The sequence below is a fragment of the Lynx canadensis genome, chromosome B3, assembly GCF_007474595.2.
Source record: "Lynx canadensis isolate LIC74 chromosome B3, mLynCan4.pri.v2, whole genome shotgun sequence".
Taxonomy (NCBI): Eukaryota; Metazoa; Chordata; class Mammalia; order Carnivora; family Felidae; genus Lynx; species Lynx canadensis.
In genome coordinates, this window is record NC_044308.2 from 73,863,561 (window position 1) to 73,878,407 (window position 14,847).

The following is a 14,847-nucleotide window of genomic DNA, read 5'->3' on the forward strand; positions in this document are numbered from 1 at the left end:
GTTTTTCTGGCTCCCATCTACTCAAAGATTAGATGTTTCCCTCAAGCCCCAGACTGGAAGCTGGTGGCCCTGTCTCCTGATAATAAGAGGAGATAACACATCTTAATATCTAAGAGCATAGGTTTTGTAGTCAAATAGACCCGTGTTCAAAAACTCCGGCTCTGCTAAGGACCAGCTGCGTGACTTGGGTGATTTACTTCACCTCTCTAAGAAAAAAAAGTATCATTCAAAGTCTTGTGACTCAGTGTCATCCATGGACTGATGCATTTGTATCCATGGGAGGTTGTTGGAACTGCAGAATCTCAGGCCCCAACCTAGGCCTATTGAAACATAATCTGCATTTTAACAAGACTCTCTCAGGTGATTTAATGCACATAAAAGTTTGACAAGAACTATTCTCAAGAGCACAGGCTTTGGAACCAGGAAGATTTGGCTTTGAACCCCAGCATTAAACCTCAGCTTTATCTGTAAAATGTGGATGGTAGGGGTGCCTGGGTGGCTCAGTTGGTTGAGCGTCCCACTCTTGATTTTGGCTCAGGTCATGATCTCCCAGTTTGTGAGGTTGAGCCCTGCGTTGGCCTCTGTGCTGACAGCAGAGAGTTGGCTTGGGATTCTCTCGCTCCCTCTCTCTCTCTGTTCCTCCCCCTGCTCACTTGTGCATTCTCTTTCTGTCTTAAACAAATAAACAAATATTTTTAAAACTTATCTCTCGGGGCGCCTGGGTGGCTCAGTCGGTTAAGCGTCCGACTTCAGCTCAGGTCACGATCTCGCGGTCCGTGAGTTCGAGCCCCGCGTCAGGCTCTGGGCTGATGGCTCGGAGCCTGGAGCCTGCTTCCGATTCTGTGTCTCCCTCTCTCTCTGCCCCTCCCCCGTTCATGCTCTGTCTCTCTCTGTCTCAAAAATAAATAAACGTTAAAAAAAAAAATTAAAAAAAAAAACTTATCTCTCTCTCCCTCTGCCCCTCTCTCCCACTCATGCTCTCTCTAAAATAAATAAATAAATAAATAAATAAATAAATAAATAAATAAATAAATGAAATTATTTACAAAATGTGTATGGTAATATCTAGCCCATTTGCTTGGCTTAAGGATTATGTATATGGAGTTATTTTTAAAAATTGGTTACAGCCATTATGGAAAATAGTATGGAGGTTCCTCAAAAAGTTAAAAATAGAGCTATCACATGACCCAGTGTTCCCACTTTTGAGTATATATCGAAAGGGAATGAAATCACCATCTCAAAGAGATAGCTGCACCCCCATGCTCATTGTAGCATTATTTATGATAGTCAATCCATGGAAAAAACCTAAGTGTCAGTCAAAGGATGAATGGATAAAGAAAATCTAAAAAAAAAAAAAAAAAAGAAGAAGAAAAGAAAAAAGAAAATCTGATTCCACACACAAGGGATATTACTCAGTCTTTAAAAAGAAGGAAACCTTGTTATTGTGATGACATGGATGCAACTGGAGGACATTGTGATAAGTGCAATAAGTCACAAAAAGACAAATACTATATGATTTCACTTGTGTGTGGAAAATAAAAGGCCAAACTCTGAGAAACAGGGAGTAGAATGGTGGGTACCAACAGCTAGAGGGTAGGGGAAATGTTCAGAGGACAAAATTCCAGGTATGAAAGATGAATGGGTTCTGTTGATCTGATGTACATCAGAGTGTCTATAGTTAGCCATACTGTATTGTGTACTGGAAATTCGCTAAGAGTAGATCTTAATTGTTCTCATCACTAGACCCACCCCCCCAAAAAAAAGAAAGAAAAAGGAAAAAAAAAGGTAACTATATGAGGTAATAGATTGGTTAATTAGCTTGATTGTGGTAATCATTTCACAATGTAATCATATATTTACACATCACATAGTACATCTTAAATATATACGATTTTTATTTGTCAACTATACCAGGAGAAAGCTAGGGGAAAAAAAAGAAGTTACAAGCATAGCTCCCAACAAACAGTGAGTGCTCAGTGAGTGGTATCTATTGTTACCACTAGCCTGCTAGGCTTTCCAAACCTGTCCTAGTGCCGTCTTGTTAGAACATCTTCCTGACTCTGACTGTTTAATGGACTAATTCCTTCTATAAGCTTCCAGGCTGGTCTGGACTTCCTTCCAGCATCTGCAATGACAATGTTCTCCAGAACTTGCCCCATCTCAGTGGGCCCCATCTAGTAATTCTCAGCTCCTTGCAGTCTACCTGTTCAGCTAGGCCCCTTTTCATACCTGGATAATTGCAACAGCACCTTGACTAGTCTTCCAGCTGCTCATTTCACCAAATGACTGGCAGACTCAATTTTCTAAAGTATCACTTCTTACATATCTTACATATCTGTCATGAATAGAAGCCTCCAGGGCCTATGTTGTATCTGAGACAAAGCCTAGGCCCCCCCTGGCTGGCATTTAAATTGGTCACAGCTTATACCATCTTATCCTTTCACAGCCTCCCACCTCCAGGTCTGACTGGTCTACCAATACTCCCCCACCCCAGGCTGGGCTTTCCCACCTTCCTGACTTGATTGGGACTCTCCCTGTCTTCCCCTAGCTAAATATGGCCGTTGAGGACTTGGAATGTATTAAGAACCACTGAGAAACTGAATTTTAATTTAATTAAAATTTAAAACTAAACTAGAGCAATTGATTTTCAACAAAAATCCCAAAGCAATTGGGTGAAAATGTCTTTTCAACAAGTGATGCTGAATATCCACATGCAAAAAGATAAATGTAGAACCTTACCTCACACCATACACAAAAATAATTTAAAATGGGCCATACACCTAATTTTAAGATCCAAAGCTATAAAACTTTTAGAATAAAACATAGGGAAAGTCTTTGGTTAGACACAAATTCTTACATATGATACTAAAAGCTCAATCCATAAAAGAAAATATTGATAAATTATACTTCATAAAAATTAAAAACTTTTGTACCTAAAAGATACTATTAAGAAAATTAAAATTAAAGTTTAAGCCTCAGACTTGGAGAAAATATTTGGAAGTCATATTTCTGATAAAGGACTTCTGCTAAGAATATACAGAGAACCTTTACAACTCAAGAAGACAGTTGAGTTTTAAAATGGTCAAAATATTGCAGCACCTTGGTGGCTCAGTTGGTTGAGCATCTGACTTTTTTTTAATGTTTATTTTTGAGAGGCAAGAACATGAGTAGGGAAGGGGCAGAGAGAGGGAGACACAGAACCTGAAGCAGGCTCCAGGCTCTGAGCTGTCAGCACAGAGCCCGACATGGGGCTTGAACTCATGAGCTGTGAGATCATGACCTGAGCTTGAAGTTAGATGCTCAACTGCCTGAGCCACCCAGGCTCCCCAGCATCTGATTCTCGATTTCCACTCAGGTCTATGATCTCACACTCAAAAACTCAGAATCATTATGCTTAGTGAAAATAGACAGATGAAAAAGACTACATACTATATGATTCCATTTACGTGAAATGTATAGTAAAGGAATACCTATAAAGACAGAAAGTAGTGATTGCCTAAGGCTAGACAGAAATGAGAATGATGATAAACTGCAAATGGGCATGAGGGATGGTGGTAATGTTCTAAATTGTTTTCTGGTGATGGTTGTATAACTCTGTAAATTTTCTTTAAAAATTATTGAATTATACATTTAAAACAGGTGAATTTTATGGTATATAAATTATACCTCAATAAAACTCTTTTTTAAAAAACTAAGTCAGTGTAGATAACTTTTCTGTAAAATACAACTTTATTCTTTTTTTAATTAGTTTATTTTGAGGGGGGGGCAGAGAGAGAGGGAGAGAGAGAGTCCTAAGCAGGCCCCAAGCCCAGCACAAGCCTAAAGTGGGGCTGAATATCACAACCATGAGATCATGATCTGACTCGAAATCAAGAGTCAGACACGTAACCGACTGAGCCACCCAGATGCCCCTAGCTTTATTATTTTTTTCATTGTTTTTATTGAAATTCCAGTTAGTTAACCTACAATGTAATATTAGTTTCAGGTGTACAATACAGTGATTCAGCACTTCCATAAAACACCTGGTGCTCATCACAAGAAGTTCACTCCTTAATCCCCATCACCTATTTAATCCATCTCCCACCCACGTCCCCCCTGCTAACAGTCAGCTTGTTCTCTATAGTTAAGAGTCTATTTCTTGGTTTGCCTCTCTCTTTTTCCCTTTTCATTGTTTCTGTTATTTCTTAAATTCTACATATGAGTGAAATCATATGGTATTGTCTTTCTCTGACTGACTTATTTTGTTTAGAATAATACTTTTTAGATCCATCCACGTCCTTGTAAATGGAAAGATTTCATTCTTTTTTATGGCTGAGTAATATTCCAGTGTGTGTGTGTGTGTGTGTGTGTGTGTGTGTGTACCACATATACACATATGTATGTATACCACATCTTCTTTATCCACTCATCAGTTGATGGACACTTGGGCTATTTCCATAATTTGGAACTAATCTTTAGGGCACCTGGGTGGCTTAGTCAGTTGAGCATCTCTTGATTTCAGCTCAGGTCAAGATCTCACTGTGCGATCAAGCGCCATGTTGGGCTCTGTGCTGACAGTAGGGAGCTTGCTTGGGATTCTCTCTTTCCCTCTATCTGCCCCTTCCCCATTTGCATTCTCTCTCTCTCTTAAAATAAATAAATAAACTTAAAAAAATTAAAAAAGAAAACGCTGAGCAGGATGGATACCAAAAAAACAAAAACCTAAAACCAAAAAAACCCCATACATAGGCATACCATGTTGAAACTGCAAAAGCCAAAGACAGAAAAATCCTGAAAGAAATCAGAGAGAAAAAAAAAATCTTATATCTAGAGGAATGGACAGGAAGTACAGTACATGCAAATGTTACTAATGACTAACAGTTTATGGAATTGTTGGAATAGAAAACAATAAATTTAATAATCTTGTGTTCTCTGCCAATACTTGTTGGTTGAGTCCTGGAAGAATTTTACAAAGACTTAGTGTACTGTTAACTCCAAGATTTTCTTGTAACGAAAAGAATGATTAGTAAGTATTTAATAATCAAAACCAAAACAAAGTAGTGTAATTTGTTCTTTGCTGACATCATAATGCATGGGAACAGATTAATTTCAAGTCCCAAGGAAAAGAAAAGCTTACTTATAACCTAACAAGACAAGTACGAGAATTTATGTTGAGATGGAAATTTTCCATAATACAGATCCTGACAAACGGTACAAAAATTATTGGTTAGGGGAGCCTGGGTGGCTCAGTCAGTTAAGCCACCAACTTCATTGCTTGTCAGGATCTCACGAGTTCCAGACCCACTTGAGGCTCTGTGCTGACAGCTCAGAGCTTGGAGCCTGCTTCGGATTCTGTGTCTCCCTCTCTCTCTCTCTCTCTCTGCCCTTCCCCACTTGTGCTCTGTCTCTCTCTCTCTCAAAAATAAACATTAAAAACTTTTTTTTTAATTATTGGTTAATTGAATGAATAGGCTGTCAAGGCACCCTGAGCTTCCATGGTGGGCCTGAAGCAGCAAAACAATGTTAAGAGATATGGTGATTGGATACAACCCCTACCTATTCTTCCTGGGTCCAACAAAAGATTTAGAAACCAGGATTTTCCCACCCTGGGTGCAGAGATACAGGGGTTATTCCTTCCTTAGTTCCAGAAGACCGTTCCAAGTCAGGAGATCTGATTTCTAGTCCTAGGTCAGCTTGGACAAATTCAAGACCATTATTAACCTTTTGCAGTGCTTATTTCTTAAGGCAGGTGATGGAAGCAAGTAATACCCACCCAAATTACTTTATCAGCTTGTGAGAAGCAGGAGTTGACATATTTTAAAGTATTGAGAAAAGATGAGGCAGGGCATAATGAAATACGGGGTGGGTTTGGGCCAAATTCGGCTGCGAAATTGTGTGACAGGGGGCAAGTCACATAAATCTCAACTGGCTTCCTCATGAGTAAAACGTGCTCCCTTTTAAGTCCCCAAATAGATAGGGATGAGGAGTGTTGGGGCTGCATCTGGGAAGGGGGGGGTTCTTTCCGCAGTGTCCCCAGTAAACACGATGAGGGACATGAGCGCCAAGTGTCGGTGTGTCCGTTTCTAAACGCTGGCTCTGGGCTTCTCTGGCTCAACTGTCTTATTTACAGATGAAAAAAATGTCAGAGACCGAGTGACTTCTCCAGGGTCACACAAGAGTGTATCACAAAGTCTATGCAAGGGCCTTGAAGCCGGTGGGGAACCTCGCGTGGCCCGCGTTGGAACAGCAAACAGCTTTGGCGGATCCGCAACACTGCCGTCTCAGAGCAAAGCCAAGGACTGCCACCTAGCGGTAGACTGTGGCCACGCAAGGGCAGCGTAGTGAAAAAGACTGGGTACTGCGGCATCCGGGAAGCCAATACGCTATCAGTTTGCTCAGCAAACTCCTTTTTTCCATAGGGTCTTTCTAACTGTCGATCAATCGCTTGCCCCGTTTTTATTGGTTTAGCTTCCATCATTCTCCTCAATATACTAATCACGCGCCCCTTTCCACGAGTAATTTTACGTCATTGGATCTTCCCCTAAGTCTGACGAATTTAGTCAGTTCTTCCATTCTATTGGCTGGGCGTGGCTTCTCCGCCCCACATCCTGTTCGGGGCGGAAGTGAGAGGCCCTTATTTCTATTGGCTTAGATTTGCAAGCGGGAGTTGTCTATCAAGTCTATCAGATAAGGTTGGCTCTCCGAAAGTACCGCCCCGGAACAGGCGGGGTTTGTGAAGATGGCGGCGCCTGGGAATCTTGTGAGTTTGCTTCGTTGTGTAGGCATTTCCTTACTTCAGCGGCTCTGGGCAAATAATTGGCGCGAGGGAAAGGAGGTGACGAAAGTAGCTTCAGAGAAGCAACTTCCCTGATACAGCAGGATAAAAGCAGCAGTAGGGTGAGGGGGCTGAAGTTACCGCTTCTCCTAGAAACCTGGAGGGCTGGCCGACTGTGAAACGAGTCTGCGAAAAGTCGGGAATGTGGGGTGTCTGAAGGAGAAGAGGGTTTTCCTCCCCATACGTCCAGTCTTCTAATAATCCTGAGGAAATAAGTGCTTTTCTTTAATTCTCTCTCCCTCTCATAGGCGGTGCTGGAGTCAGACCTGCAAAGTGCCGTGACACTTTTGAAAAACCTTCAGGATCAGGTGAGTCATGTCACCCCCTTGGGGATGGGTCACTGACGGATTGGCTTTCGTTTTGTGTGCTTCACCTCCAAACTTTGGTCGTTTGAGGGACATATATTTGAATGATACCAAATTCCTTAAGAGCCAAGTGACTTAATGAAAAAACCTTTTCGGGTTAGAATTCAAAGTAATTTATTTCTGCATCTAAAGCAATACAGAAAACTCCAAAAAGAAGTTATCTGAATGTATTTCCTTTATTCTCATAGTTAAAGAAACCAATGCTGGGAAAGGTGATAGGATTTGCCCTTTGGGTAGCCAGCTGTATTGGTTGATAAAGCCAGTACAGATAAGGTACAGTCTCCCCACATCACCACTGACCCAGTTCCCATCCCCTCCCCAAGGTTTGATAAGATGATTTCTTTAGCTTTAAGAAGTGGAAATTTTTTTGTACTTTATGAAAAAGTATCAGAAACCATCTTTCCTACACTGTCTGAGAAGAAAGGTAGTAACAATATTTTAGGCTTTGTTTCAGGTGATTTGTTTAGTTTTTGCCCTTCCATGCTCAGAGATGACTAGGTGTATTCTCGTCAGCGGTTTTATTTGGACTAATTTCAGGTGATGGCTGTAACTGCACAAGTACAAGCTCTGACAAAAAAAGTTCAAGCTAGAGCCTATCCTACAGAGAAGGTAAGACGTATTTGAAGAGTCGGCATTCCCTGACTTCTTCTTAACAGCTGTTTCATCATAAATTTATTGTGTTGTATTGGAACTTCAAAGATGAATAAGATCCAGTTTCTGTGCTGAAGTCTAGGAGAGGAGACAGATCAAAACAATAGGTATAAGCAACAGCAGAATTGCTGATGAGTCATAATGAGTACTGTGCAAGCCCAGGAGAGAGATTAAATAATTGCCAGAGGAACAGAGGAAGTCAGGGAAGGCTTCTCACAGGTGGTAACAGGATTGTGCGGAATAAATAGGACTCCAGGGAACAGAAAGAAACAGCATGTGCAAAGGGACAGAGTCCTGAAAGCATGGTGATAAACTGGGAAAGGAGGTCATTTAGTGTGGTTGGATGTACAGTGTTGGGGTGGAAGGTGGGGAGTAGGAAGTAAGACTAGGAAAGTAGTCACTCTGTGAAGAGCCTTGTAGGCCAACTGAGGAGTTACTGTTGTATTTCATCCAATCTAATGCTGTTAATTTGGGACCTGCCACTTATTTTGTATATAAAAAAAAATTCGGCCTGTTAACATATGACATAACATTAAGGTACCATTGATTAAAAGATACATCCTGACTTTAGAGATGTGAAAATATGAAAACAATATGCATGTTAAAATTGAAATATGGTGGTTTTTAATTTAAGGTCTTGTAGAACCTGCTTAGGGGTCATTGGATATGGAGCAGTATAGAAGGAGGGCTTTGGATCCTTCTTGAAGGATCCTTGAAGTGGAAAACTCTTGTTTTATATGTGGAGTTTTTGTTCTAAGATATTACTTAATATACTCCATAGGTCAACAAAAGTATGAAAATCATTGTGGTAACTTAATAAGAGTCACTGAAAGATTTTTAAATATGGGATTTACAGAAGATTTATGCTTTAGAAAGATAGCTAATAGAATTTTTTTTTTAATGATTTTATTTTGGGAGGCACCTGGCTGGCTCCATTGGTAGAGTATGTGACTCATGATCTTAGGGTCATGAGTTCAAGCCTCACGATGGGTGTGGAGCCTACTTAAAAAAAAAAAAAAAAAAAGATTTTATTTTTTAAGTAATCTCTACACCCAGTGTGGGGCTCAAACTTCCAACCTAGGGATCAAGAGTAACGTGCTTCACTGACTGAGCCAGCCACGCGCCCCTAGAGCTAGTAGAGTTTCTAATATGTTCCCCTTGCCTTTTCTATTTCATTATTCAGTTTTGTTCTTACCTATTTTTATTTTTATCTTTGTGTTTTCTTCTTTTTGATTTTTTTCTCATATGCTTATAACTCTATTTGAACTTGACAGAGTCCAAGCTAGTCAGGAAGAACCTACTTCTCAAATTCTTGGCTGGTTCTGGGCTGCCAGCATATGTATTAGATCACTATATATTTGTTTATTCATTGAACAGAATTTAGTAACTTATCTTTCAAGACCGAAAATTACTAAGTGCTTTACAGACTATAGAGTTCTTTCATATTATCTTTTTTAAGCTCGTAATTACTCTTCGGGGCAGAAAGGAAATACTGTATATGCTATAGATGAGGAGACTGGGGTCATGAGATTGAGTTACCCATTATTTGACTACCAAATGCCTAATTCAGAGGTTAAACTCAGTTTGTCTTTAAATTCTTTGCGCCTCCACCTGTTACCACACTAGTGCTGATCTCCAGCAGCTTCCCATGTTTGTTTAAAAATACCCAGGGCTTTGGTGTTGGAGTCAGACTGAGTTTGAATCCCATACTCCTCTAATACGTGTGTAATTTTAGGCAGAGTATTTAACCTGTCTGAAACAAAATAGGTCTTCCAAGGGCTGTCAACTTTTTCAGTTTCATTTTAAGTAGTCACAAAGACTTTTTTTTTTTTAATGTTTATTTATTTTTGAAAGAGCACAAGCAGGGAGGGGCAGAGAGTAAGGGAGACACAGAATCTGAAGCAGGCTGCAGGCTCCAGATATCAGCACAGAGCCCAACGTGGGGCTCAAACCCACAAACCATGAGATCATGACCTGAGTTGAAGTTGGATGCTTTACCAACTGAGCCACCCAGGCACCCCAACTTCTTTAACAACTGTAACTTAAGTGCCCTCCTGTGTTACTCATATGATATTTGCTTGATTATCTGACTGTAAATGTAATGTGATTTTAATTTTAGAAAGTTTGGAAGATGCATAGAAGCATAAAGAAAATTTAAAACCAATATAATCACCATTCTGAGATAATCACTGGGGTATATTTTTGGGAAATTTATTTTATTGTAAAAGTAATGTATGCCTGATGAAAAATACTTTCACAATACAAATGCTCCGTTTCTTCCTTTTCCTCATCTTGATCCCCATGGAGAGCAGTTATTACTAGTGTGTTATCTTCCAGAGATTTTTCTCTGTGTATAAAATGTGTGCGTTAGGGGCACCTGAGTGTCTCAGTCAGTTAAGCGTCTGACTTCAGCTCAGGTCACGATCTCATGGTTTGTGAGTTCCAGCCCTGTGTCTGATTCTGTGCTGACAGCTCAGAGCCTGGAGCCTGCTTCGGATTCGGTGTCTCCCTCTCTGTTCCTCCCCTGCTCGCACTCTCTCTCTCAAAAATAAATAAAGATTTAAAAAAAATTGAAATGGGCTGATGGGGGGTGGGAGGGAGAGGAGGGTGGGTGATGGGTATTGAGGAGGGCACCTTTTGGGATGAGCACTGGGTGTTGTATGGAAACCAATTTGACAATAAATTTCATAAATAAACAAATAGAAAGAGACCCCTTAGAAAAATAAAATAAATAAAAATTTAAAAAAAAATTGAGGGGCGCCTGGGTGGCGCAGTCGGTTAAGCGTCCGACTTCAGCCAGGTCACGATCTCGCGGTCCGTGAGTTCGAGCCCCGCATCAGGCTCTGGGCTGATGGCTCGGAGCCTGGAGCCGGTTTCCGATTCTGTGTCTCCCTCTCTCTCTGCCCCTCCCCCGTTCATGCTCTGTCTCTCTCTGTCCCAAAAATAAATAAACGTTGAAAAAAAAAATTTTATAAAAAAAAAAAATTGAAATAAATAAAATGTGTGCATCATACTCTCCCTGCCTTAACTGAAACCATATTGTAGTGTAGAGAGTGCTGACATGGAATTAAGTCCATGTCAGTATGTATAGATCATTGTTTTTAACCGTATCACATAATTGTATGGGGATAAAAACCAATAATTGTTTTGATTAAAGATTGAACATCATATGGTGACAAAATTTGTCAAAATTTGGAAGGGCCTTAAAGGTAGAAGCCAAGGATACGGTTTTCCACACAGACTCCACAATAAAGAATTGCCCATTCCCATATGTCAATGGCCCTGAGATTGAGAAACCCTACCATAGTAGTTTTGGGGACATTTTATTGATTTTTGTGCTCTTACTGTCTTGCAGTAATTCTCAGAGCTTTGCTTCTCTCATAATTTTCTTAGTGGCCGTTTTAGGTACAGTCACGTCCTTTAGACTACTCCAGATACCTTGTATAAACTGATGAGGGGAAACTTGAACTTGGAAAAAATTACCCTGTTTACCCTAGGCTCTCCTCCTGTTTCTTTGGCTAAAACTGAATTGGCATTTCTTACTCTTTTGTTTTCAGGGTCTCAGCCTCTTGGAAGTTAAGGACCAGCTACTGCTCATGTACCTTATGGATTTAACCCATCTCATCCTGGACAAAGCCTCAGGAGGGTCTCTTCAGGGACACGCTGCAGTTCTGAGACTGGTAGAGATCCGCACGGTATGAAGCATTTCGCATCTTAGCGTTCTGGGTTTCCACAGCCTGAACCCTGGGACTGTCACACAATAGCTCTCATTTAAGTGGGTGTTCTCATGATTAAGTGAGGAAACCAAATGAAAAAAGTATTTTTTTTTCACTTGCTCTACTTTGTTTATATCTTAGATGCTTTATCTGGCAAGTTAATGTAGAGGCTTTGACATGTTTAATTTGGGGAAGGGAACATAACCCTATTTAACCACATTATAGGTTTTGGAAAAGCTTCGTCCCTTGGACCAAAAAATGAAGTATCAGATTGACAAGCTAGTCAAGACTGCAGTGACAGGCAGCCTCAGTAAGTGGCAGAAGCTGTAAGATTATGTGGGGACTATCATAAATTTCCAAATCTTGTAAAATCCCTTGTTTGTGCCCCCCCCCCCCCAGGTGAGAATGACCCTCTCCGTTTTAAGCCTCATCCCAGCAATATGATGAGCAAGGTAAGGGATTGCATTCACCTGATTTTCCTGAGGGCTCAAAGCCTGAATGAGCCTCATGGTGATCCTGGATCTCCTGGGATTCTCCTATTACTGTTGACTCTTGTCTTGTGCCTTAGAATGTAGAGTATGAGATTTTCCTTTCTCCCCTTTGTTTATATTCCCAACTCCCCAGGGTACTCTAGCTTTGGTTTTACTTAGTGTCTAACACTTGCTGAGTTTATGGATTTTGCGTTCCTTTTGTAGTTGAGCTCTGAGGACGAGGAGGAAGATGAAGCAGAAGGCCAGTCTGAAGCTTCAGGAAAGAAATCTGTAAAAGGAACAGTTAAGAAATACGTTCCACCACGCTTGGTTCCAGTACATTATGGTATGAACTGTGTCTACTGCCTCCTCAGCATAAATTGTGTCTCTCTTATCTTTTTCTCTGTTCTGGGATAACCCTCGCTGATTTTTATCATATAGATGAAACAGAAGCTGAGAGGGAAAAGAAACGCCTAGAACGGGCCAGAAAACGGGCATTGAGCAGCTCTGTCATTCGTGAACTTAAGGAGCAGTACTCAGATGCTCCAGAGGAAATCCGTGATGCTCGGCATCCTCATGTCACCCGCCAGAGTCAGGAGGATCAACACAGGTCTGAATCCTTGCAATTGGAAATTGTTTTCTACCCCATGGAGACCTGTCCTTATGCTTTGGATGGATATGATTAAGTCTGGTACCAAGAGAATTCACATTATAGAGAAAGTAGAGTGGAAAATGGGCTGATAGTTTCTAAGAATTAGGGTTGGTAAGTACAGAATAGGAGCTCGGGAAAAAATATCTTCCCAAGTGTTTAGGCTGAGCAGATGCTATACGAAGGGGAATATGTGCAGTTCCGCCTAGTGGGACTTTAAAAATTCCGTATTTCACTGTCACAACTCTCACTTCTGTGCAGAAGCCAATAAAGTCAAGTTTTTATAGTGGCATCAAGAATGCTAGACAGGTTCAGGAAAGAAAAGCAGGAAAGTGACTATAACGTGAATACAGACTCATCAACTTTGCCTGGGTGGCAGTCTCCACCGTTGATAGATTTGAGTGAAGGGGCTCGTGTAGGAATTCTGTTCCTGAAGGTGAAAGTTTTTTGGTATAATAGTTTAAATATTCTTATGGATGGGCTATGAGTTCATCTCTAGGGAGGAGGGAATTTCTAGCATAAAGAACATTTCATTGAGGAAGCTCAATATGTGCATTGATCTTAAATATTATATTGACTTGCTGTGAAATTTCTTGAGAACTATTTGAAGAAGGGGTGAAAATTTTTAGCTGCAGCTTTCTGTGTGTAGATTGAACATGTTGTAAACTGTGTTTCTGTGGCAGGATTAACTATGAGGAGAGCATGATGGTGCGTTTAAGTGTCAGTAAGCGCGAGAAAGGACGACGAAAACGAGCAAGTGTCATGAATTCACAACTTCATTCCCTCACACACTTTAGTGACATCAGTGCTTTGACAGGAGGAACACCCCATCTTGATGAGGTAAGGCTGCGATACAGTGGTGGGAAAGCAGCCTCCTTGATTTCAGCCAGGTGCACGTGGGGCTCATTACCATGAGGAACACGGAAAGGGGTGCTGACAGCTGGAAGCACCTGCCATTCCTTCACTTTTCCATCTGTCTCCAGGACCAGAATCCTATTAAGAAGCGTAAGAAGATACCTAAGAAAAGTCGAAAGAAAACAGGTCAGTGAATGGCTAGGACTTGGATGGTTAAGTGCAGAGTAGGAAGTACGAATTGGGATGTCAGCTGTCTGGATTTGCCATCTTAGGTCTCAGACCAACCCCTGTAGTTACCTCTTCCAGACCGAGCATTGATTTTTTAGAAGTGGGCTTTCTCTTTTTTGCCAAGCTGAAAATCAGCATCATTCACAAAAAAAAAGATTTCTGGGTTCTGTTTCTAAGGTCCCACAGTTGGTGTGCAGGCTTCCTTAAGTAGGACTATGAAAGTGTCACTTGAAGGAACTGTTTTCCAAGTTTAGTTTCATTCCTACTTCTAGTCCTTTGTCCTGGGAGGATGTACAGAGTACTGTCTAGGGGACCCAACCTTCTTGAGCCCTTTTCTCTAGGTTTCTTTTTTTCTTCTGTCCCCTCAGCTTTTCCAACTGTCCTTTGCCTTATTCTTGGTTTCCCTTCCTTTCAGGTTTTCGGAGACGGCGGTGATGATGGGTGTACATATTTGTATATCTGTTGTTATCCAGGGATACTTCTAATTTCACTGTATGTAGGTTTTGTTTTTTTTTTCCTTGAAATTCATTAATTGTTTGCTCTGGATATGTGGAAAGATCTTTATTAATAAAATTGATTTTACTTACGAAATGAATCTGCTTTTGCATATGTATTGTATGACTGGAATCACTGGGTGTGGGGTTTTTCTGGTGAGATGGTAATAAAAGGATAAAGGGAAAGATGAAATTTTGCAGGGGGAGTGAGAGAAGGTTGGCTTTATAGTTTGTTTTGATAGTTTACTTTTCTCAGAAGCTATAAATTGGTTCCTTAGCAAAAAATATTGAGAGATTAGAGTAGTGTAATCAACTCTTCTGGCCCATGTGGCCATAAGTTCGTGTATGATTTGTTGTAATAGAGTGCAAGTCATCTTAAGATATGTGGGTTTTGTTAATGTAACTTGCTGGCCACCAGATGGGGTCAGTGATTCAGGAAACCTTTGGTTCATGACTAGCAAAAGCTGTATTGTAGAACCTTTTCTCATTGTTAAGTTACTCATATCTCCACTTCTGAATGTTTTCCTTTTCTTCCTAAAATAACATAAACATAGGGCTGATCTTTGGTCAGTTATAGGGAGAGAGTTTATCCAGAGAGAACAGCA

General features: G+C 40.7%; 1 protein-coding gene across 1 annotated transcript; it reads left to right on the forward strand.

Annotated features, from left to right (window-relative positions):
• Positions 1-6,680: 6,680 nt before the first annotated feature.
• NGDN (neuroguidin) lies at positions 6,681-14,340 on the forward strand. The gene is made up of 11 exons (XM_030318739.1): positions 6,681-6,739; positions 7,063-7,122; positions 7,717-7,788; positions 11,388-11,525; positions 11,772-11,856; positions 11,946-11,998; positions 12,242-12,362; positions 12,458-12,626; positions 13,349-13,505; positions 13,649-13,706; positions 14,164-14,340. The coding sequence occupies exons 1-11, from the start codon at positions 6,719-6,721 to the stop codon at positions 14,181-14,183; spliced, it is 954 nt and encodes a 317-aa protein (XP_030174599.1). The 5' UTR covers positions 6,681-6,718; the 3' UTR covers positions 14,184-14,340.
• Positions 14,341-14,847: the final 507 nt, after the last annotated feature.